We start from the raw sequence: 23,493 nt of genomic DNA on the forward strand, positions 1-23,493 counted from the left end.
TCTCTCTGTTTCTATTAATTCTCCACTGGTAGCCTCAAATGACAGCACTAAACATTTTCTTATGTTACTAGTACTAGTCAGCTTACTAGTCACACCATGAATTTGTAATTAGCTAGCCAGCTATAGTCTCCGCTAGTACTTTCTGACTGGAAAGCTTAGTTAGCTAATTTCTTATGTACACATTGATTGGGTTTATGTGTGATATCTGATATGCATGTTTCACCATTTCAGAAACATGTGACAAAATGGCGTTAGGATTGGGCAGAGATAAGGCACATGGTATCAGAGGTATCAGTGCATGCTTACATTACATTAACAAGGGAACTTTGGGAACTTACTGTGCAATATGTTAATAGTGTGACATTTCAAATTATTTCAAGATTCAAAATATGGTACACAGTTTTGCTCCAAAGTTGTCATCAGGCTTGTTCTCTCTCCCATGTTCTTGTAATATTTTTCTCTAGTAAGCGGAGGAGGGGGAGTAATTCCAGTGTTGCAATCTTTCAGGAAAGTCAAATGAGAAGTTACTATTGATGTAACCCTTTATGGAGCTTTAATGGAGCTGTTCAAGTGTTATTAACCAGTTAATCCCAAAATATGTTGGTAACGAGAACTTGGGGGGTGTTTGAGATTGATTTCAGTACCAGTAAAGTTTAATGTACTGTATTATATACTTTAGCACATTTGTATCTAAAATCACAGCCATGAAACAAGTCAAGCATGTGTATTGTCATCATATTCATATATTCATATATTCATATACGAAACGGTGTGCCTCCAGGACCGTGGTACAATACTTAGTACACAAGACTACACAAGACTACAGACTAAAGTGAAAATGGGAAAATTACAGATCTAATTGTAGAATGACAATACAAAGTCAAATAAATACAGTGTATTAATATAGAAAAACAACAGAAACATCATCAGGATGTAAAATATATAATGTATGATTGTATCTACCTATATGTATTGTGAATTTTATACACTTAATCATTAATCTAACCCTAATCTTTATATCAGTAATTACAAAGAAATGGTTGTACGCTTTCAGTGTTTATTTATTTATTTAAAAAAAAGTGCATAGCTTATCTAAAAAGCTTATGTTGTCAGGACACCCACTTTTCCCACTTTTTTCCCCATATTTATTTATTAACTGAAGTGACTGTTCAGCCTTTTACCCACTGCATGACAGAGATGATCTGCCATAAAGAGACTGATTGATTCTTGATTTTTGTAGGACAGAAAAGGATGTTCATTTGAAGGATGTTCATCAATCTGAGATACACCCTGAATGGGACGCCAATGAATTGCAGGAATATCTTTATATTTATGTATTTATTGACATCTGAGAAATGACCCTACTGAAAGTATTTCAACCATATTCATTCATTCATTCATTCATTCATTTGTTCATTCATTCGTTCATCTTCAGTAAGCGCATCATCCTGGTCAGAGTCGCAGTTGATCCAGAGCCCATCTTGGGAACACTGAGTGTGAGGATACACTCTGGATGGGACGCCAGTCTATTTCAGGGCAACCTGCACACATGCATTCACACACACGTTACATAACTCTTCAATCTGCTAATTAATACATTAAAACAATACTGATTAGACAATTTTAGACAATCAACTAAAAGGGACCGAAAAGCCCCACACCTGATGTAAACCCTGATGAGTTAAGTTTACTCACATCAGTTAAAGACACTGATTACCTTAAACCATTTAAGTTTAAAAATGGATTCATTACATCATACATTAACCACTCATTAAAAAAAGGAGTTTAAGTATAAAGTGTATGTGAGGTGCAGAGTGTATGTGAATTTTCCTGGAGAAATTCACCTCAAATACCTTATCAGAAATTCAAAAAGAGAAAGTGACTTATTTACGCCTGAGGTAATGATGTACTGTTCTGGTCAAACTGCAACCGCAAGTCTGAAAAAACAATGACAATGGAAGGTGACCGATTATATCGGACAGAAGCAAAACTGAAAGCATGACTGTACTTGCTTGTATTCTTTTTCCTGCTGGCAGAGGTGCTTTGTCAGTATGCTAGATGATTTAACTGGTGTTACGATGAAAATCGTTGTTCCAGTACAGGTAGTGCTTTGTGTATATTTTAAATACCACTAAGAGTACTGGACATAGGCTACATAAAAGGCTATATACCTCTGATTTTATATATGGAAGATATGTAGAATGTTATTGTCAAGAACCTGACAATCAGGTATTGACATTTCTGTTTACTCATAAAAGGAAAACTTGTTTGTTAGCTGTCAGGAAAACCCAGAGAACTCCATGTTTTCCCCAGTCCTCCACCCTGCCATTATCAAACTGAATCAAGATTCTGATAACAGGCTTGTTACTGTCAAAACCCAACAGGAAGTCAGGGTGTTTTAATCTAAGTTGTTATATTTTCAGCTCTTTTCACAATGTTTCTTGTAACAACTTACAGTAAATCATTACAGTCATTGTCTACTTCAGTGTACATGTATATGTCTGATGGGAACAAGTTTTAAAGTAATTGGAAATTCCCTCTATATTCAGGCAGGGGCTTTTAGCTAGAGTGACACTAAGTAATACTTTTAGACTCTGAAGGAATGCTGTAAAACAATGAGCTTGCATGCCTTATCTAAAATCACCTGAAAAACTAAATCCTGGCTTTTTAAATGGAAACGTCACCAGGAAACACTTTAGTTGGAAGATATGACTATTCCGTAGAATGCAGATATTTATGATGGTATGAACTTACAATAGGGTTCATGCAGTGTAACTTTCCAAACTACCGTGTGCAGTCATTACAAACGGGAGTTACATCCTGGAAAATCAAACTATTATTTTGATGATTTATCCAACTACTGATACAACAAAGAAGGCCAGAGTAAGGAAAATGCATATACTCTCAAAATCCGATGGATATGTGAACACAAGATGGAAATTCAGAGTCATTTAGGCAAGACATGTTAGTGCACAGATGAACTCGCTACAGTTCATTTTTAAACATGTGAAGGATAAGTAAGGAATTAAAAACAATGGAGTATGCTTTTATGGTTATAAAATAATCAATAGATGATTTTCCAATTACAGCATGTCCTGAAATGGTTTATTTCTCAAATAACAGAGCAATTTTCCAACAATTACAATTTAAAATTTATTAATGAATGATACATTTTACCTTTTATCCATTTATAGTTACAGTTAATGTTCCTGTTATTACTTACATTCTAGCAGCAGTCATTCCCTGTCTCTTTTCTTTCTCTCTTGAAGTTAATAAGACAAAATAAATCACACCTTGTCAGGACAAGACATACCAAAAAGCACCAATTCCTCTGTCTTGAAGACTCTCTCATGGCTGAAAACTTGATTGTTACAAAGGACTGGCACCTGTGACTCAGTCTATAAATAAATGTCTTCTTACAGAAAACCTCACTATATCATTATAAAACTGTAAGTTTTCCCTTGTTAAATAAAAACACTTAATATACATAAACAAAAATCAGCTTATTATTAGCCTTATATTATGTGGTGTGTCCATCATACAGTTCCCTGTGAATGAGTTGTTACTATAGAAACGATAACAGAACAAGCACATTAATATAAATCTGTGGTTTGAATTATAGCCAGAATGACTGTCAGAGCCGTGCTGTTTTTCTATTAATCAACACCTTCTGAATAATTGTAATTGACAATTCAACAGCTTTGCAGTACACCTTCACAGATGTATTTATGTATTTATTTCTGTAAATTACATACCTGTCTATATAACATTTTCACTTTATCATACCTTTTTTCCGTGCGGCAGTTCTTGAACAGGTGTGACAGAGGTCGTGGGTTTTTTTTTTTGGCATCACCTGGATCATGGACTGGAAACTCCTGTCAAACAAAAGATTTTGTTTCCAGTAAAAGGTGTGGTAATAAGAGTTTATGATAAATTTAAAAAAAAAACTTAAAAGACGCTTGGTAAGTGATGTTTCTTTCTATTTTGCAATGTGAAGCCATTTAGTCCTTGTACACTTTTAAATGCCCTAAACAGTGTTAATCTAATTGAGATTTTAAAGACTGTGTAGATTGGAGAAAAAGGTGTTTGCATGCTAACTTGTTTCCATTCAATATCCTTTCTCATACTTGTAACAACAGCAGCCTCAGAAATGTTTGTGGTAAAGCTGAAACAATGTAATGGACCCCTGCTCATGCTATAATTTATATCACATTTCTGAAATACTGCATATTTATACACAGTGTCAATATAAGGTCTGGAGAGTCTGTGAGAGCATTTGAGCTTAGCTCTTCAACTCAACTCTAAGACCTTTGAAACTGATTCTATTAGTTCAGATTTCTGGTGTCATACTGACTAAAATAAAAAAAAATCCAGAAGAGAAACTTTTGAGGAAATAAAGTGCATTTACATTTTAGATTTACAGCATTTAGCAGATGCTTTTATCCAGAATGTCTTACAGAATTGCACTGAAGTTTCAACTGGAAAAAAAAATTCTCATGCTAGTACAATTAGTTTAATAAAACTGTGTAGATTTAATGTTTAGTTAAAAAGTGAATCTTCAGTCTTCATTAGAAGACAGCAGATGGGAGGAGAAGAAAGACATGTCTGGTCCAGTTTGATTCAACCCTTGCCTGATCAGACCTCTGTGTGGCCACAGGCAGCACGATCCTTTGACTGTCCACCACAGGAGCCTTATGTGTTGACGTGAAGCAGCAAGGATGGTGTTTCGGCAATTTGTACAATTAGAGTCTTAGTCCCTGTCGTCTCACTAATGAGACGTCCATCCTCCATTCAGACGCTCTGTAATTAAGAGCTGTTTTTTATCCTGAGAAACTTTCTCCTCCCCTCCATCTGTCGACAAGGCATCACGCTGGGCTTATTGTTCACGCTTTCACCTTTGTTAAGTTAGTCTAACTCATTTCAGCGGCTCCACGTCACAGGAACTCATGCCAATCCTTCTTTGTATTTTGTATTATAGTCATTTTAGATCATTATGAAACATTTGATTTTAATTCAACACTGGTTACACTCCCTAGAGTAGGTTAACACCTGCTGTACTTACACTATACCTGCTGCCTGTTTTCCTTCGATTGGTGCCAAGGTTGAAAAAACATGGATATAAAGAAAAGTTTCTACATTTGACTTGCTGGGGAGATCGTATAAATCTGCTGCACTGTAAAATTCCCCTAACAGTCAGTGGTATTATTGGTATTCAGTGATACACCTGCAGTAGTTGTGAAAGTTCCAAACTTTGGAATATCCCTATAACAAAGTTCAGCAAAATCTCATGGTCAAGTATTTGAATGCTTGATTACTTCATTACTATTAAAAGATTTAAGCACACTAAGGGTTGTTCAATCTACATCAGTGAGGCTGACTAGTCATAAGTATTTCACTGATTCATTCATAAACCACATGATCTATATTTGTGACCATGACTGTAGATACTTGATTAAACATGGATGCCGGCTCCCACGTCAGAAGCCACAGGCTGGGTGGTCAGAACAGCTCTTAGCTGTCTGTCTAGAGATTAGTACATTCTGGTCTGGGCCTGTGCCAGTCCATGCTGTGTGCACTCTTTCCACACTCTCTCTAATGATGGCTTGTGGAAGCAAAGGGATGGACACCCCACAGGGAAAATTACTCTCCACGTTCAAACAGAACAAACTGACCCAGCATCTACATGTCCCATACACAGCTGAGGGACTGTCTGTGTTGTTAAAGGGGAACTTTTGGTTATCATGATAGATTAAGCAAGCATCTCTTGCTTAAAAATAAAACTGCTAAATGTTAGGGAATTTACTGTGGATCTCCATCAACCTGTCATCAGTGCCTACAACAAAACAACATCACATGTTGTGTGGAAGGCATGGTGGTGCAGCGGATGGAGTTTCTGCCTCACAGCTCCAGAGTCCCTGGTTTGGTCCTGAGCGCTGGTTACTGTCTGTTCTCCTTGTGTCTGCATGGGTTTTCCAGTCTTCCCCCACCTCTAAAACCCATGCTCTAAATAAGCAAATATAGTAATTAAGGGAACACAGGCATTATATTTTTAACCTATCAGCTCCTATCAGTATGGAGTTTTGAGACAGTGTGTGGTTCCTGTGTGGTACTTTTCCCCAGATTTACAACCTTCACAAAAGAAGATTTTCTATTCTAAATTTGCAGAAATTAAGATCTATGACCATACTGTAAAATCACATGCAAAGGGTAGCACATGGCACCAACAGTACTAAAGAATGTGATGTGGTTTTGTTGGGTATCATGTGTACTCATGACAACTGATATGTTGATGAAGATCTTCCACTAGCAGTAGTAATTTCCCTAACATTCAGTAGTATTATGTGACTTAACATATGGGTGTCGAAAGTACCAACATATTTCAGATGCTTTAAAACATAGTCATCATAGTTGTCACAGTGCCTTGGAATACCCCCAGTAAACTCAGGTTGTGCAATGAGACTTTAGGACAGAGGTTTTCTGCAGCAGGACTCTGCATTAGGACACTCACTGGGAGACATCTGCAGCCGAAAGGTTCGAAGGAAAAGCTTTAACCTTCACTTTTGGTCTACAACCCAAGATGGTCATCCGCATTTCTACTAAAATCTTCTGACTAGAAGCTGTGACACAAGCTTGTTTGATAGTTGACTAGAAACAATGAATGTACGTGTGTAATAAAGGCAACACTGGAAATGATGTAATTTTCTCAGCCTGCACGTACTTATGGAATTCTGTCCTGATTACATCTTTTCGAATGAAAAAAAAAAATGTCACTCCAAGTGTACACACTGGATATTGTTCTTAATTCACTTTCATTTCTGGCTGTTGCTTTGTAGGCCACAGTTTACAGGAATTATGGACAAACAAAGAGCGAAGGAGTGTTCAACAGGTGATCCATTGCATTTCCTTTAATTCATGAGATGATTGTTACAGAGGGACAGGAAACAAGAAGTTTACTTTCACTGTGTTTGATCTATGAGACAGCTTTATGTTGTTATGAAGCCTGAAACTGAAAGATTGGCAGAGCACATTTATTAATGCCACAGGTGAAAGGGGAAGGTCCATTTGCAATGAGATGTGGAACTTTTAATGATTATTCACATTTTGTTTCATATAATCAAGCTTTGGCTTAAATAAAAGTATGATAAAAAACAGATACATCTGTTTTATGCCTTTAGGATAGCTGTGTTTTACAATTTATTGCCACTTTATCACAGCTTATGTTGGAAGGTAGGAATTCTGCACTCATACTGATACCACAAACAAGGCCAATAATTCCTATTGCCTAATGCTTAAGATCAGTGCTGCCATGTTACCAGTGCTAACAATGCACATAAACAGAGTACATACAAGAGGAGACCATTGTGGGCAGCCCAAATTGTTTAGAAACAAATAACAGAAGCTCAGGATTTCTTCTCTGGGCTTTGCAAGAATGTTTGAAATGCTATGAATTTAAATTGTACTGTAGGAATAATTATGTTTCACAAGCATCACTTATCCAGTACACAGTACGCTGACACAGCTTAGGAGCACTTCCAGCCAATGCTTCATCAATCCAAATGCAAAACATTTTCAACTTTTTTTTTGTTTGTTTGCCGTTATTCACAGTATGAATGTGTGATGTCACTATCATCCCCCTAGTTTGTTAATATACAGTATAGCCATCTATCCATTGTTGCAGTTTATAATACTTATGGATATAATATATGGGTTATTTGTCACATTTTACTGTTGAATATTTATTATTTATTTCCATTAACTGACCAGAAACGAGCGTATTAGTTGAAGGATGAACAACTGCAGCTAAACACACAGATATTCTCACAGAGACACATACAGAGCCACAATTACACACAGAGCGGGAGTGATTGCTAATACTCAGGAGCACTGAGTCGTTATCCTGATTGGGTGCATATTGTGCATTTTTATACTAATATTCAATTCTTCTATTTTATACTGAAATGAAGACATGTTTCACACACACAGGCACATGGAACATGTATAACTTTTTTTCACCCCAAACATTGAGGATGTCAGCCCCATTACTGTCACACACACAATTATTAAGTGTCATTCCAGTGTGTTTTCCCAGAATCACTTGTTCCTACATGATACACTAAAAATCAGTATCTACTGTATTAAATTGCATGCACTTTTGCAAAGTCATCACATTTATGTGCCTGTATAAAACTGTTGCTTTTCTTTTTCCAATTGCTGTTATGTCAATAAGTTCCTGATTGTTTTAGAATGTCAAACTGAACATAAAGAATCTAAAATTACATTGGGTTTCTGAGTGCGTGTCATCATGGGTATCCTCCAGGTTCTCTAGTTTCCTCTCACCTCCCAAAATGGTGGTAGGTGGACTCTTAAGTTGCTCCTAGACATTAATGCGTGTGTGTGTGTGTGTGTGGTGCCATTGGATGGGACTGCCGTCCTATCCAGGATGTAGTCCAGGAAGACTAACTTTCAATAGAATGCCAAATAATCCTTGTATCATATATATATGATCTTATAGAGATTCAAAAAACGTAGCAAGCAGGACGTAAATACCGCATCAAATAAGCTATGCAAGAGTGATGTGCTTTTGAAATGATGGATATTCAGGGCTAAAAAACACCAAGCATTAATGGGGTTTAGAAATTAGATGTATGTTATGTTCTCAGAATAACTTGTGTTTAAACACCATGGCAAATCTATGAGTCACAGACCTTGTATTTCTCAGTATCAGGAATCTGTAATGTGCCTGTTTTATAGGCATATTAAATGCCTAAACAAGAAACACTACTCCATTAACTACTCCATTACCCAAAATATTTAACTATGAAATAGGACTAAACGAACCTCTCCTTTAGAAAACTGAAACTTTACTGTGGGCCTGGAAAGAAACATAACACTATCTGTCATATCTCTGAGAACAGTAGGGCTGCCAAGTGGAATGTTGTAATCTCAAACTGTCTGTCTCGACAGTGGTGTGGGCGTGAAATGAAATGTTCAAATGCTCTTTGCCCTCACTTGGATCTCTAAAAACAGGCACTGTCCGGTACAGTATTCATACTTAAGCTATCAGCATAGTTGTAATCATTTAGTAAAGAGACTTTATTTAACACAATAGATAAATTCAGCAATAATACACCATAAGTAACATTCAGCAAAGTAACTCACACTTGTATTAACTGATGATTTTTTTATATATATAATAAACCAAATAAGGCAAATAATCAACACCTTTTTTACAAGTCCACAATGAGCAATATGAGCCAACACTTTAATGAACATATTTGCAGCTGTCTACTGGTAAGATTACAGTATTTACACCTGGAGACCAGAGGTCAGTAAATTAAAAACATTTAGGAAAATGCTGTAATTATTATTATTATTATTATTATTATTATTATTTGCTAAATTATGTAGATTTATGTATTCTACATATATTGAAAAAACAATGTTATGTATTGAAAAAACTCAGATGTATGTAATTAACATTTAAATAAATGTCAACTAATTCATGTTGTAACTTACTTTATTACTTTGCTAACATTACTTATAGTTTATTAATGATGAATTTTATTAATGTTAACTATTGTGCAGCAGCCTGGGAAACCATTCACATGGTCAGATTTCAATATTTTCTACTATATTGTACATAGTCATAAAAGCTACAGATTTTCCTTAACTGAAATATGTATCCCTTTTGTGTGTATATTATTATTATTATTATTATTATTATTATTATTATTATTATTATTTCATATTTTAAGTCTGGATTTCCCCAAAAGTGTTACCAGAAATTAATTTTCATCATAATTTTGAATTCATTATAGCTTTTTACAGTTTATGACTTTTCTTTAAAAACTCAAAGTTTGTACTTATAGCAAGAAATATTTAAGTCCACGCTTGAGTTACAATATATTTTTTCTATATAAATTTTAAATAAATATATAAATATTTGTATTTATATAAAAATACTTTTATATGTAAATACAAATGTAAATATAACTTTATATATTTTTTGTCATCAACTGTTCCTAGTGCTATGTTTTATACAGTAAAGATACTGTATAAAAATCTGTTTCTATTGGAAAGAATACAGAAACCACAGAATGATAAACTAATTACAGAACAAACCACAAAGCATCAATTATTCTAGTTAGTAGAATACTTCCAGTTAGTAAATAGTCACAATATATTGTGGCAGTGATAATATATTCTGGCACTTATTTTGAACATAAAAATTAAAATTGTTGTGCAAAGAAATTTGTGAAACTTGGTATATAATCATTCTTAAACAGGCAGATGTAAACAGATGTACATTTACATTAAAAATAAACAGTTTGGAAAATAATTGTAAAATCAATCACTAAAATGTGTAGTGGCACAGAAAAAATTATAAATAAAAATATACAATGAAAGGAAATTAAAATAAATGTGATTAAAATAAAGCATATGCTTAGCATGTACAGTACACAGTCCAGGCGGTGTAGCCACATTTTAAGAAATTCATCTGAAATCACAGAGCTAAACACAGTTGATCTGTTCAGCATCATGTGGTGAAAATCACAAAACACACCACTGTAACACATTCCTGTAACACCACTAATGATGCACTACAGCAGGGCCACACAACCAGAGTGTATTTAAAATGTCATGGCGCCACCCAGTGTTAATTTAGGGTCATTTCCACTTTTTTTGGGGGGGCTGTAAAAGTCCTCTTTAGGGGTAGAGACAAAGGGACTGCTAAAACTGTGGGTTTTTTTTTCCGGAATTGTGCTATCACCTCGTCGCGTGCGCTTTTATATGAGCTCGAGCACCTCCATTGCTTTGATAAGAGTCTGTTTGAGCGTGATTGGGCGTGACCACTGCTTACGTTTAACCTGGAAGCGTCTGTGCTGATTGGTCACATTCCACGTCAATCATTACGCTAACACAAGCTTGAGCGCTTGTCAGTTCGGGTGTAATTTAGCGTTCTGTGGTCGTGATTTGTGCACTGAACCGGTTAGTTATAAAAAAGTACTCATTAGCAGTGTAGCTGGGATAAATTCAGGAGTATGAAATGGGCTCGACCAACTCTGACCTAGCCAAAATCCCAAACGCGGAGGATTTAATGCGAGACACTGGTTGTAAGTTGTGTTTGTTTGTTTGTTTATAAAGCATTTGACTGACCCCGTTAAAGCTTGTAGTATAAGCTACATATCTGTGAGCTGTAGCCTCCTGCAGGATAACTCATTTTTAAGAAATATTTTAAGAGGAAATGCTTTTTTCTGATATTTTAACAAAGCTTGAGCTTTTGTTATTAAAGCTTGTTCTGACAAGGAGCCTTTTGTTGTGCTCGAAAAGGGGCAGAGAGACATAGAGAGAGAGAGAGAGAGAGAGAGAGTTGGTAGAGAAGTGCTGGAGAGACTGGAGCAGGTGATACAGCAGTCACTTTAATCATTTGGAAGTGGTTTAAATCCAAGCACACTGTATAGCCCAAAGTTTGCAGACACCTGACCATCACACCCATATGTGGTTCTTCCTCAAACTGGTGCCACAAATTTGGAAGCACACAATTGTACAGGATGTCTTTGTATGCTGTAGAATTACAGTTTCCCTTCACTGGAACTAAGAGGCCCAAACATATTCCAGCGTGACTGTGCCGCTGTGCACATTGTCATTATCACATGAAGACATGTTTCGCCAAGGTTGGAGTGGAAGAACTCGAGTGTCCTGCACAGAGCCCTGACCTCAACCCCACTGAACACCTTTGGGATGAACTGGAACACTGGCTGCACTCCGGACCTCCTCGCCAGACATCAGTACCTGACCTCACTAATGCTCTTGTGGCACAATCCCCACAGCCACGCTCCAAAATGGAGTGGAAAGCCTTCCCAGAAGAGTGGAGTTTATTATAACAGCAAATTGGGACTAAATCTGAAATGGGATGTTCATCAAGTGCATGTTGCATGAATGTTATGGTCAGGTGTCCGCAAACTTTTGGCCATATAGTGTACAAGTAAAGACACTGTGTACTGCTCACTTGTAGATAGTCCAGTTTTTTTTAGGTACACTTACATTATATCTATGCTGTATACATTATAACTATGCAGGTGTATAGCGACTGACTGCAGGAGTGGCTGCTGTAACTGGGCTAGAAGGGAAGAGTAATTATTCTGTCTATTCTGTATATAGTTTTGAAAACTACAGACTTTCCTTAACTAGAATATGTATCCCTTTTGCATGTATGTTGTATATATTATTATAAAATGTAAAGCGTTTCCAGAAATTAATATTCATCATAATTTTGAATTTATTATAGCTTTTTCTTGTTTTGTGTACCTTGTTCTATTCCAAGCAAAGAGAACTTCAATGTCTTACTGCATTGAATTATTGCATATACTGTACATGCAGTATATTATTAATGTTTTAGATCTTTTCTTGTTAGAAGAAAACTAGCACTGATATTGTGCCAAAATTATGCAGAGAAAAGTGTGACAAGTTTCAAAAGGATTACACTTGTAATGAATAATGTATGAGAGTAAAACTACTGCCATTTTATAATTTGCTTAACAGCACAACTTAAATGCTTAACAGGACAACTAAACAGAAGAAGAACAATTTTATTTCCTCATAGAGCAGAAAAGGTTATGACTTTCCTCTGAAAACTCAAAGTTTGTACATATAGCAAGAAATAATTAAGTCCATGATTGAGTTACAATATATGTATTAGTATATAAATTCTATATAAATATATAAGTATTTTTAAATACTTTATATGTAAATATAAACGTAAGCCTACATTATATCTACCAATTATTTTGGACTTTTGTGGAACCAAGCTCAACAGCACCACTGACGATTGTAAGAAAAGTGTGCAGATTGGTATGAAGAACTGAAGCTGGGGCTGATTTCTTTCTAGCCCAGACTGTAGATTCATGCAGCCTATCAGTGACGGTCATGTCAGGTGAGTAATCAGAGGGAAACACCTTCTAGATGTGATCTCCATTTGGCCTGATGTTTTTCATGATTGAGAAGGTGCATGTGAAATAAAGTCACGAGTCACATGTGTAATGAAAGTGGATTATTTACTCCATTATCCTTTTTTCCTGCAAAATGCCTTAGGAGGAGAAACGTAAGTAGAAATTAGATACAGTAAACACACATTGTCTAGTCAAAGTGAAAAAGTGCACAAAAGGACAGACAACAGAACTTTTTTTTGGTTAGGACAAAGTAGTTACGACTTTTCTGTTGACCATGTTTAGTATTCAGAAGAAAGACAGCATGAATCCAGTAGATCATTAGAGACTTGAATCACCTAAAAGCAAAAAAAGAAAAGGACTCACAAATGCTGCTGCTTATCTGCCTTTAAGTAAATCTGTGTGTGCGTGTGTGTAACATACTTTGCTCTACATCACACTTCAGATTTTATTATGCCATCAATGAGACCTTGTGATATAATGCATTGCTCATCCCTAATAGTTTGCTGTCAAACTAGTGGTAGATATAGATTTTAACCATACCATCTAATATTAGCAACCAGCTCTCACTCACTGACCCCATGCTGACCTCTGTCCACTGCCAAAAGTGCCTACAATGGACAGGTGAGCATCAGAACTGGACCACGGAGCAATGGAAGAAGGTGGCCTGGTCTGATAATTCACATTTTCTTTTACTTCATGTGGAAGGCCGGGTGTGTGTGCATCGTTTACCTGGGGAAGAGATGGCACCAGCATGCACTATGGGAAGAAGCCGGCAGAGGCAGTGTGATGCTCTGGGCAATGTTCTGCTGGGAAACTTTGGGTCCTGGCATTCATGCTATTTTGACACATACCACCTACTTAAACATTGTTGCAGACCAGGTACACCCCTTCATTGCAACAGTATTCCCTAATGGAAGTGACCTCTTTCGGCAGGATAATGCGCCCTGCCACACTGTAAAAATTGTTCAGGAATGGTTCGAAGAATACGACAAAGAGAGACAAAGGTGTTGACTTGGCCTCCAAATTCCCCAGATCTCAATCCAATCGAACATCTGTGCGGTGTGCTGGACATGAAGTCCGATCCATGGAGGCCCCACCTCGCAACTTACAGGACTTAAAGGATCTGCTGCTAACGTCTTTGTGCCAGATACCACAGCACACCTTCAGGGATCTAGTGGAGTCCATGCCTCGACAGGTCAGGGCTGTTTTGGCAGCAAAAGGGGGACCACCACAATATTAGGCAGGTGGTCATAATGTTATGGCTGATCAGTGTATAGATAAACAAAAAGAAATAAACAAACTTTACATTGAGTAGTTTGAGTAGTTTTTGAGTTTGTATGTCAGAGATAGTATTTTTATACCACAGCGATTTACCAACAATTACAATTTTTAATTTATTAATGAACAACACGCTTTTTATGGAATGTCCTTTTTTTTTTTTTTTTGTCACATTAACTTCGAGTGAGGAAATAAAGTAGCTCCAGGTGACTGTATGTAGCTATTATAACATAATCAATAACCTCTATGTCTGGAAACTTTTTAAATATCAATGATTATACACTTTTCTTTGTTAAATAATTTTTACATTTTTAAACACATTTTTAAATCTGTTCATTATTAGGCTTAGATTATCTGAAGGAGCTGTTACTATAGGAATGATAACGTGTTAGAGCGAGCACCTTAATATAAACCTATAATTTATGTAACAGTTATAATTATTGTGATAGCGGTGCTGTTTTAGGTAATTAAACACCTTCTGATTCAGTAATTTAACCACACTGTTATATATATAGCATTGTAATCAGCACACATTCTCTGTTGAAAGAAAAATGATTTGATTATTGTTTGGGTGTGACATCATAGCTCACACTACATGTGTGCTGCTTAAAATTCCAGCACCCTCAATGCAAAATGCTTCCTCGCATCCCTGTTACAAAGTACATTTTATGAAAAATGGCTAGTAAGTGTAGATTCAGTCAAGGTGTATGTAATAAACTGGCACCTGAGTGTACACTTATTAAATGAAGCCTGTCATCAGAAGTCAGTATGAAATGTGCCCTGTATTTCTTGCAGTCACTCGTGCACACCTTGTTCGTCTATATGACCGTTACCAATCTCTGGACAAAGACAACAAGGGTCATCTTAGGTAAGATGCTTCAGATTCATTTATTTAGTTAGTAATTAGTTGGCCAAAGTCTCATTAATCTACTTTTCTCAAAGTGCACAGGACTTTGAAGCCATAAAGGAGCTGGCCATGAATCCCATATGTGACAGAATAATAGGGGCCTTCTTCTCTTCAGGGTAAGAGCAGCTTATCATGGCTTAATAAGCATTGCTTCTGCAACTGATATATTTGCCATGTAAAAAAAACAACACCACAGTTTTGGTTTGTTTGTAAAAGATATTACAACTGGGCAACTCATTTATAGGTCTCATTAGTCATAAAGCTACCCAAGTGGTACACAATTGTAACTAAAATCCTAGTCTGATAATACAGAGATACTGACAAATTAATTATTAAGGGCACCTTCTTATTTGTTAGTCCAAACAGAACAAAACTGATGCTTTTGGCTTATTTGCTATTTGGTTAGTTTTGGTTTCAGAATGCACATACCTAAACAAACCAAAAAGCAAAATAATGCTGGCTGAGGGGACGTGTTAGGCTGCAAACATACTTGTGAAACTCTTTCATTCAATGGTCAGAAATATGGCAAGTGATCAAATAAATTACCTAAATAATCCGAGCACTGAGAACACAGAGCCTGTTTTTTGGCTGAGTTTGGCTCAGTTTGTCAAATGTCACCCAGAAAACGAAATACACAGCATGTTTGGTTCACTTCCAGCCGCTGGGTCCATTCAGGGTTGAATTGCTTTCTCGCTGCGGTTTGGGCTGCACCCAAATGCGATTACTGTGGTCTCACCTGCCCAAACAAACCGCACCACGGGGTAAAGTACAGAGCTGAGGTTACATGGTGGTTATTTTTTATAATAGGTGTGGCCATGACTTAACTCTTGGTAACTGTTGTATTTTGAACCTAAGCATGAAGCTGTTCAGAAATATTACACTTTAATCTTGGAACGACACAAAAAGACTGTCACTGTCTTTTTGTCACTGGGATTGTGACATGGATATACCACTAGCATGCGCCACTTTAAGCAAATTCTCCAAATGAATAGATTTTGTTGCCCATTCCCACCAAATAATTAACTGCAAGACATGTACATGCCCACAAAATTCATTGCCACAACAAAGTAATTCATGGCTATGAGATACTTGTTTTGTGCCCTCGAACTATTAACCTGTGGACTCAACCAAACTGTTATTTCTTTATGACTACAGAAGTTTTCTCTACTGCATCTTTTGTACAGGAATTGTTACAAATGATAGGTGTTAGCTAAAAGGCTGATTTTTTTTTTTAACAAATATGTATGTTTTTTCTCCATAAAATGTGTGGGGATGGACCTAAATGAATGTCCCTTTCAGACAGGAAACGCTGGACTTCCCATCATTTGTAAGGATCTTGGCACATTTTCGTCCCATCGATAAGAACCGATCCAAAGAGCCCAACTCGCCTGACCCTATTAACAGCAGAATCAACAAACTGAAATGTACGTTTATGGCACTTCCTGGTAAAAGGAGCATGTTATCCTGCTTCAGCTTATTGAGTCCTGATGTATCTGATGTGTCTCTTAAAATTCTCCTCTAAATTCTCTGCTTATGTAGTTGCTTTTCAGTTGTATGATCAGGACAAGGATGGCAAGATTTCCAGACAAGAACTCTTGCAGGTCAGTGCACATGAGTATGCTGTATGAACACTGGGCCTCATTATCAATCTTGTAGTAAAGTTGTGTGTAAATGTTTCCGTAAGCCAAACCGAATTGCTCGATTTACAAAATCTTCGCAAGTGTTGGTTTTCTCCATACTCACATGCATATGTTAGTAAACACTAATCACCTGTAAATTGCCAGGTGCATGCACAGCACAGATGATTTGCATGTGGTGACGTCCACAAACAGCAAAAAAGACTTGCGTCTATGCCAATAAAAATATATATTATTTAACAGCATAAAACCCCCCTGAAAAGGCCAAAATCTGGAGCAGAATTACAGAAAAATCTTATTAGATGTGCATTAAGTGAGGTGAAGGAGAGAAATATATTCTGTACCCAGGTGATCATGGAAACCAAGCACGTCGCGCAGCAAAAATGCTAATTCCTTTTTAATCAATGCAATGTGTCTTGACGATTGTCGGCTAGAAATTGCTTGCACACTAATGTGCCCTCAACGATGCCATGTTGGAAAAGCAGGTGGGTAGGAAGTCAACTGAGGATGCAGCACACTAGGCAGTATATGGCATGTTGCAGCTTGAGACATACCAGATCGGTCACTTATCGGTACATAGTGCTGGCTCTAATAAAGTGTTGCACACCATTAAAAGAAGATGCTATTACAAACGGAACCAACCTGTACGTCATCTGTGTCATTGCAGCCCATCCTCCTTTTATACATTCTTAATTGAATGCCTGGTCTTTTTTGTCTTAATTTATGGATTTATTTTTGCTCGCTTTCTTTTTTTTTTCTACTTTTTTCATATTTAATATTTCTTTAGTTAAACTACTGGGTTTTATTTCTTTAGATAAACTACTGGGTTTTATTTCTTTAGTTAAACTACTGGGTTTTATTTCTTTAGTTAAACTACTGGGTTTTATTTCTTTAGTTAAACTACTGGGTTTATTCACTAATAAACAAATATTCACCAAATTTGTGTATGTAATAGAAATATATAAGCTATTTATCTATTTATTTTCATTAACTCAAGGTGACCAAATGAGATTTACATTAGTTAGTCCTCTTATGTGTAAATGTACGCACGCTCAGGAGCACAAGTAGGATATGAACATTTTCTGAAATTACGGGATTTTCATGAATAACAAATATCTTCTGTAAATGCTTGTACGAATGATTTACAAATATTCCGTTAGTACTCAAATTGATAAATGAGGCCCACTGTTATCATGATGTCACTTGTATTTGAGTTTAATGATAGTTATTAAGGTTTACTAATAGTTGTTAAAGTATATACACCACTGTTGAATAGATATTCACTTTTACTTAAAGTGCACTCAAAGTAATTGACATCTGAAAATCACCGGCAGGTTCTCCAGGCCATGCTGGAGAGCCAGGTAACACAAGAACAACTGGAATGCATAGTAGACCGCACTATTCAAGAGGCAGACCTGGACAACGATGATGCCATATCATTTGAAGAGTTTCGGAAGGTAAAATATTGCATTATGCACCACAAATACACTGTTAGTGGTTTTATGGTTAATATCTAGTCTTTGAAACACAGGGACATTTCAGCTGCTGTTTTTAACAACATTGTTTCATACATTATGTTGGAGATTGTATATACAATGTTACCACAGACCCACAAAAACTATATGTATGGAATAAGAAGTTACATGCATGTTGTTATAGTAAAATAATTATAGGTGTGTTACCACCTTGAAGTTGATTATTTACCAATAACAGGATGTTCAGAAATGTTTAGTCCCCTTATACTATACAGCACTTTGCCAACAATTACAATTTTTAGTTAAATTTTAAGTTGCAGATCATCCATAGAACAAGTTAGTGCCTGTTATCACTTACGTTATAAGTAAGAATGTAGCTTGTATATTATTGAGAAACCTCAAAGCCTGCCATTCTGAGGATTTTCCTGTGCCAGAAATCATAAAGGTACAGCTTTAAGTTGGACAGTTACATAGCACTGACACTGGAAAACTCCTTCCATAAATGTTAAACTTCTCCTCATAGAAAACTTCACTATATCAATGATTACAAGGTTTTTTTTTATTTGTTTTGTGTGCCGTATCCACCATAAAACTCCCTGTGTAAGTTGTTACTATAGAAAAGATAACATATTATAACAAGGTTATAGAAATAAACCTTCCAGCCAGAGCTACTGTCAGACCTGCTATTATAGAAAATGAATCAACACCTTCTACCCAGTTAGAATTGAGCGTTCAACAGCACTGTGGTGTAAATAGTATTAATGATTTCTTAGCATGTAAGATGTTGTTGTGGACTAATATCTGATGCTCTTTTTTTTTTTTTTTTTTTTTTTTTTTGCATTAGTCTCTAGAAAAGGTCGACATTGACCACAAGATGAGCATCCGCTTCCTGCGCTAAAGCATGATGAGCTGTCAGGAAGCTCTGAGAATTAAGTGTGGTGTTCAGAGGTATAGTCTGTTTCCACCACAGACATGAAAATGTTTTTTTTATAATATTTACTGGAATGCAGTTATTCATGAGGCCTACTGTCAGAGCTGGGAAGAGTATGTATAAGTGAATGTGTAATATTTGGTATAAGCAGTTTTGATGTCTGACTGTGATTTAATTTCGACTGGCTTTACTGTGACTATGCATGATTTTCTATATTTGTTGAGACTGGACAAGCTACTATGTGCATCTCACAGTTTCTGGGGTAAATGTAGCTCCTTTTCACTAAATTTCAGCTGGAGTTAACCACAAGCTGATATAAACGAGTAGTGCAGTCTAGACCCAAAAGCTCTACCATTATAAAACTGGAAAAAAATATCAACATGAAAATATCTAAATACATGACCGCATGTTTGATAAGGATTTCATGTTGCCCAGCCCCAAATATGTTACTTATTAACAAGAGGTTTAGAAGACATAGCTTTTGTCAAGCTACCTCATTATTTGGTTAAAAAAAATTTAAATGAGTTACATAATGAAAAACTTATGTTTACAGGACTTTTTCTCAACTGCTTAAGAAAGCATTCTCAGAAAGCATGTGTATACCAATAAGTGTATGCAATATGTGTATACCAGTACTTCTTAGAAAGCATATGCAAGTGTGTATATGATTATTGATCCTAAAGAGTGATCTCACAAATAGTATTTACCTTGTAAACCTTGATTTTTGTATAAAGATAAAACTCCTGCCACTACAAATACCAAACTGGACTTAATGTTGTTAAATGTACATTTTTGTATACATTCTTCTTTATTCCAAGTTTTAGTGTAATGAATTTGTATCTAATGCCTACCTCACTAATCCTACTGATCTAAAGGGGCTTTTGTATAACCATTAACAAAAAGCCTTGGATACAACCCACATTTATTGGTTTCAAAAGCTTGTTTATGAATGCAGCTTTGGAACTTGTATTAATAACTGTTAAAGAAAAATAAAAATACATTTGTACTTCCATTAGATTGGTATTGTATTTGGAAACAGAATAAAAATCTGAAGAAACAGCACAGTGGGCCATATTCAGAGTTGATGAAAATTGCATAAATGTTTACGGGGGTAAAGTTACTCGTGTTCAGAGATTGATTACATAGCTGCTTCATATATCAGCTGCTACATAGCTGATTTTTTTTAGTAATGTAATATGATGTAACATAAAAACCACAGACATTAATATAGCATTGAAAAGATGGCATGACATGGCATTCAGAATAAACATCCAATAGGATTCTAGCATATTGGCAATACATTGCTGCATGAGTAGTCCTAGCTGTAATTATCAGCTCAATATGAGAAGCGTTAAGATGCCGTCTCCGATGTCCGCCATGTGAAAAAAGTGGACTTCAAAGGAATGATACTGTTAATTAAATAATTGTCATATTTATTTAATATTGGCCTCAAATGGCATTACATACAGTGGATAAAAAAAAGTCTACACACCCCTGTTCAAATTGCAGGTTCTTGTAATATAAAAAAGATGAAAACATGATAAATCATGTCAGATCATTTTCCATCTTCAATGTGATATAGCAACCAAAAAAAAAGACTAAACTGACAATAACCTGGTTGCATAAGTGTGCACACCCCTTAACTAATATTTTTTAAAGCAACTTATGCTTGTAATACCAACTTAGTCTACCGAATTAGCACATCTTGAGTTGGCAATATTATTCACTCTTCCTTGCAAATCTTGTGTGCACAGCCCTCTTCAAGTCATTTCACAGGTTTTTTATAGGAATTAGATTTGGGCTCTGACTGGGTCATTCCAAAATGTTGATCTTCTTCTTCGGAAACCATCCTTGGATTTGTGCTTTGGATTGTTATCATGTTGGAATGTGAAAATGTTCTTCATCTTCAGCTGTCTAAAAGAGGCTTGCAGGTTTTATGCCAGAATCGATTGGTATTTGGAGCCATACATGATTCCCTCTATCCTTACTAGAGCCTAAGTCCCAGCTGAAGAGAAGCAGCCCTGTAGCAATTACCTCTGAACCTGAGTTTGAATGTGATTAGTTAATTCTGAGCACAGTCACATGCCCCATTATAAAAAGGTGTGTAACCAGGTTATTGTAAGGTTTTTCTTTTTCTTTTTGATTTGTTTTTCAGTTGAATTTTGTTGGTTGTTTTTATCTCATTAAAGTTGGAAAAAGATCTGACATGATTTATCATCTTTTATCATTTATTATCTTGGTTTAATTTTTACATCACAAAAATCTGCAATTTTAACAGGAGTGTGTAGACTGTTTAATATCCACTGTAGTTTTTTGAGTATATTTACAGCCCAAAACACATATTTTAACTTTACCTATTGTGGCTAAATTTTGAAAAAATGAAAAAAATGATAGTGGTACTGGACTTAATACTGCTCCTCCCTGGAGTCGATATCACACAAGACAAATGTGCTTAAATTCAAGGTCAGAACTGCAAATGGATGGGTTTTCAGCAAACAGGTTTTTTCAGCAGACTCCACCTGTTAATTCCTGTGTAACTCTCTGAATAACACTTATAAAAGCAATCGGCTATAGTACAGTGTGTACAGTTTTGCTGTTATTAAATCCTCATTATGCACAATGAGCTCTGAATACAGATCTAAATCCAAAGTTATCCCATCACACATTCACTTCAGAATCTAAATGGGTGAACCAATGACTATATACATGAGTGGACAACATGGCACCATTCACTTCCATTGTGCAAATTAAAGCCATTAAAGCCTTTTCTGGGTCGAAATAGGAGTCATTATCTTGTGAAAATTGAGTCTGTGTAGTAGAGACCTTGGAGCCAGAGCATGCACAGTAGATACGGCCGGGTGGGCAGTGGGTCCGTCTCTCACCCGCCTATATTACTTATGGACTATATGTGAGCTTGCACGCTGATATTACCTGAAGTGCAACATGAGCACCGGCTAACTCGAAGTAGCAAGTATAGCGTTATTAATTAATATGTAAAATGCAAATTGTAGTCGTATAATTTTTGCAGGCATATTGATTTTACTCTTGTCAGGAGATTTTAGAGCTTTGACTCATGAGTGAGTGAGCTATCATTTGCTAGCTAGCTGACATTATCTGTCATTTTAATCAAAGTAATATGAGTAGTAAAAGTGGTGAATGTAAGGTACCAACTGAAAATATACTAGTAAACCAGCATTTACAGATGTGGACAAATTTGTTGGTACTCTTATAGCGCATTGAAACAATGCTTTGTTCCTCCTGAAAAGTGATGAAATTAAAAGCAATTGTCTCATGTATACCTGCATGCCTTTGGTGTGTCATAGAGTAAAGCAAAGAAAGTGTGAAAAGAGTTAAATTATTGCCCAGTGACAACAGCTCTATGTTCACAGCCAAAAAAATTCAGCTTTCAAAGAAAAGAACAACATAGCTACTATGAAACATGGAGGAGGCTCAGTTATGTTTTGGGTCTACTTTGCTGTGTCTGGCACTGGTGCCTTGAATCTGTTCAGGCCACAATGAAATCTCAAGACTATCAAGGCATTCTGGAGGGAAACGTACTGCCTAGTGTCAGAAAGCTCTGTCTCTAATGAATGAGCTGAAACATGCAGTCTGGAGAAGGCACACTGCAAACCTGAGACAGCTGGAGCAGTTTGCTCAGGAAGAGTGGGACAAACTACCTGTTGACAGGTGCAGAAGTCTCATTGAGAGCTACAGATACTATAAAGGTTGGGCAACAAAATATTAGGTTAAGGGTCCCATCATTTTTATCCATGGCATTTTCATTTGATTTATTATTTAAAATATTCTGCTGAATCAAAAATCAAAAGCAAAGTCTGATTTTTATTGAATATGGAATAAACAGTGATGGATGCCAGTTACTTTCAGTTTGAAGTTATTTCAGAGAAAATTGTGAGTTCTTCTTTTTTCGTGGATGAGTACCAACAAATTTGTCCTTGTCTGTACACTCAACACAGCATATTTTTGAGGGGAAAAAGTAGCTGCTCTCCATGATTTTCATCTAGCTCTGACACATGTAATAAATTATCTAGCTGAACGGCGAAGTGTTCTTTTATGCGCCTCTCATTCTGTTGATGTGACTGACTAACATTACCATTATACAGTCAACAATCAATTGTTATGAAATTTAGTTAGCGTCAACTGTCTGGGTTTATGCCACTCATGTTGGTTTGCTAGATATAATATCCGTACACCGAGACATCAAAATGAGCAACATTCCTGAAAAACTGCAAAGAACTCTGTGCTGAAGGTCTGGTAGAACAGTTCACAGCAGAACAAGACATAGCTTTGCTACAGA

General features: G+C 36.2%; 1 protein-coding gene across 3 annotated transcripts; it reads left to right on the forward strand.

Annotated features, from left to right (window-relative positions):
• The first annotated feature begins 10,890 nt into the window (after nucleotides 1-10,890).
• Nucleotides 10,891-20,193, forward strand: chp2 (calcineurin-like EF-hand protein 2). 3 transcript variants are annotated; one of them, XM_053239819.1, is made up of 8 exons: nucleotides 10,891-11,114; nucleotides 12,890-12,934; nucleotides 15,024-15,096; nucleotides 15,171-15,251; nucleotides 16,435-16,559; nucleotides 16,675-16,736; nucleotides 18,107-18,229; nucleotides 19,092-20,193. In XM_053239819.1, the coding sequence occupies exons 1-8, from the start codon at nucleotides 11,048-11,050 to the stop codon at nucleotides 19,143-19,145; spliced, it is 630 nt and encodes a 209-aa protein (XP_053095794.1). In that variant the 5' UTR covers nucleotides 10,891-11,047; the 3' UTR covers nucleotides 19,146-20,193. The 3 variants fall into 3 exon arrangements, with proteins under 3 accessions (XP_053095794.1, XP_026780747.1, XP_053095795.1); XM_053239820.1 differs by having other exon boundaries at nucleotides 10,984-11,114; nucleotides 12,810-12,934; XM_026924946.3 differs by lacking the exon at nucleotides 12,890-12,934 and having other exon boundaries at nucleotides 10,899-11,114.
• Nucleotides 20,194-23,493: the final 3,300 nt, after the last annotated feature.

The sequence above is a fragment of the Pangasianodon hypophthalmus genome, chromosome 14 (assembly GCF_027358585.1).
Source record: "Pangasianodon hypophthalmus isolate fPanHyp1 chromosome 14, fPanHyp1.pri, whole genome shotgun sequence".
Classification (NCBI taxonomy): domain Eukaryota; kingdom Metazoa; phylum Chordata; class Actinopteri; order Siluriformes; family Pangasiidae; genus Pangasianodon; species Pangasianodon hypophthalmus.

What these genes read in the sequence shown, in the direction of transcription:
- chp2 (XM_053239819.1), top strand. Translation starts at nt 11,048, where the DNA reads ATGGGCTCGACCAACTCTGACCTAGCCAAAATCCCAAACGCGGAGGAT. An exon ending in CAGAATCAACAAACTGAAAT is followed by an intron (nt 16,560 to 16,674) that starts GTACGTTTATGG and finishes CTGCTTATGTAG; the next exon opens with TTGCTTTTCAGTTGTATGAT. An exon ending in CCAGACAAGAACTCTTGCAG is followed by an intron (nt 16,737 to 18,106) that starts GTCAGTGCACAT and finishes AATCACCGGCAG; the next exon opens with GTTCTCCAGGCCATGCTGGA.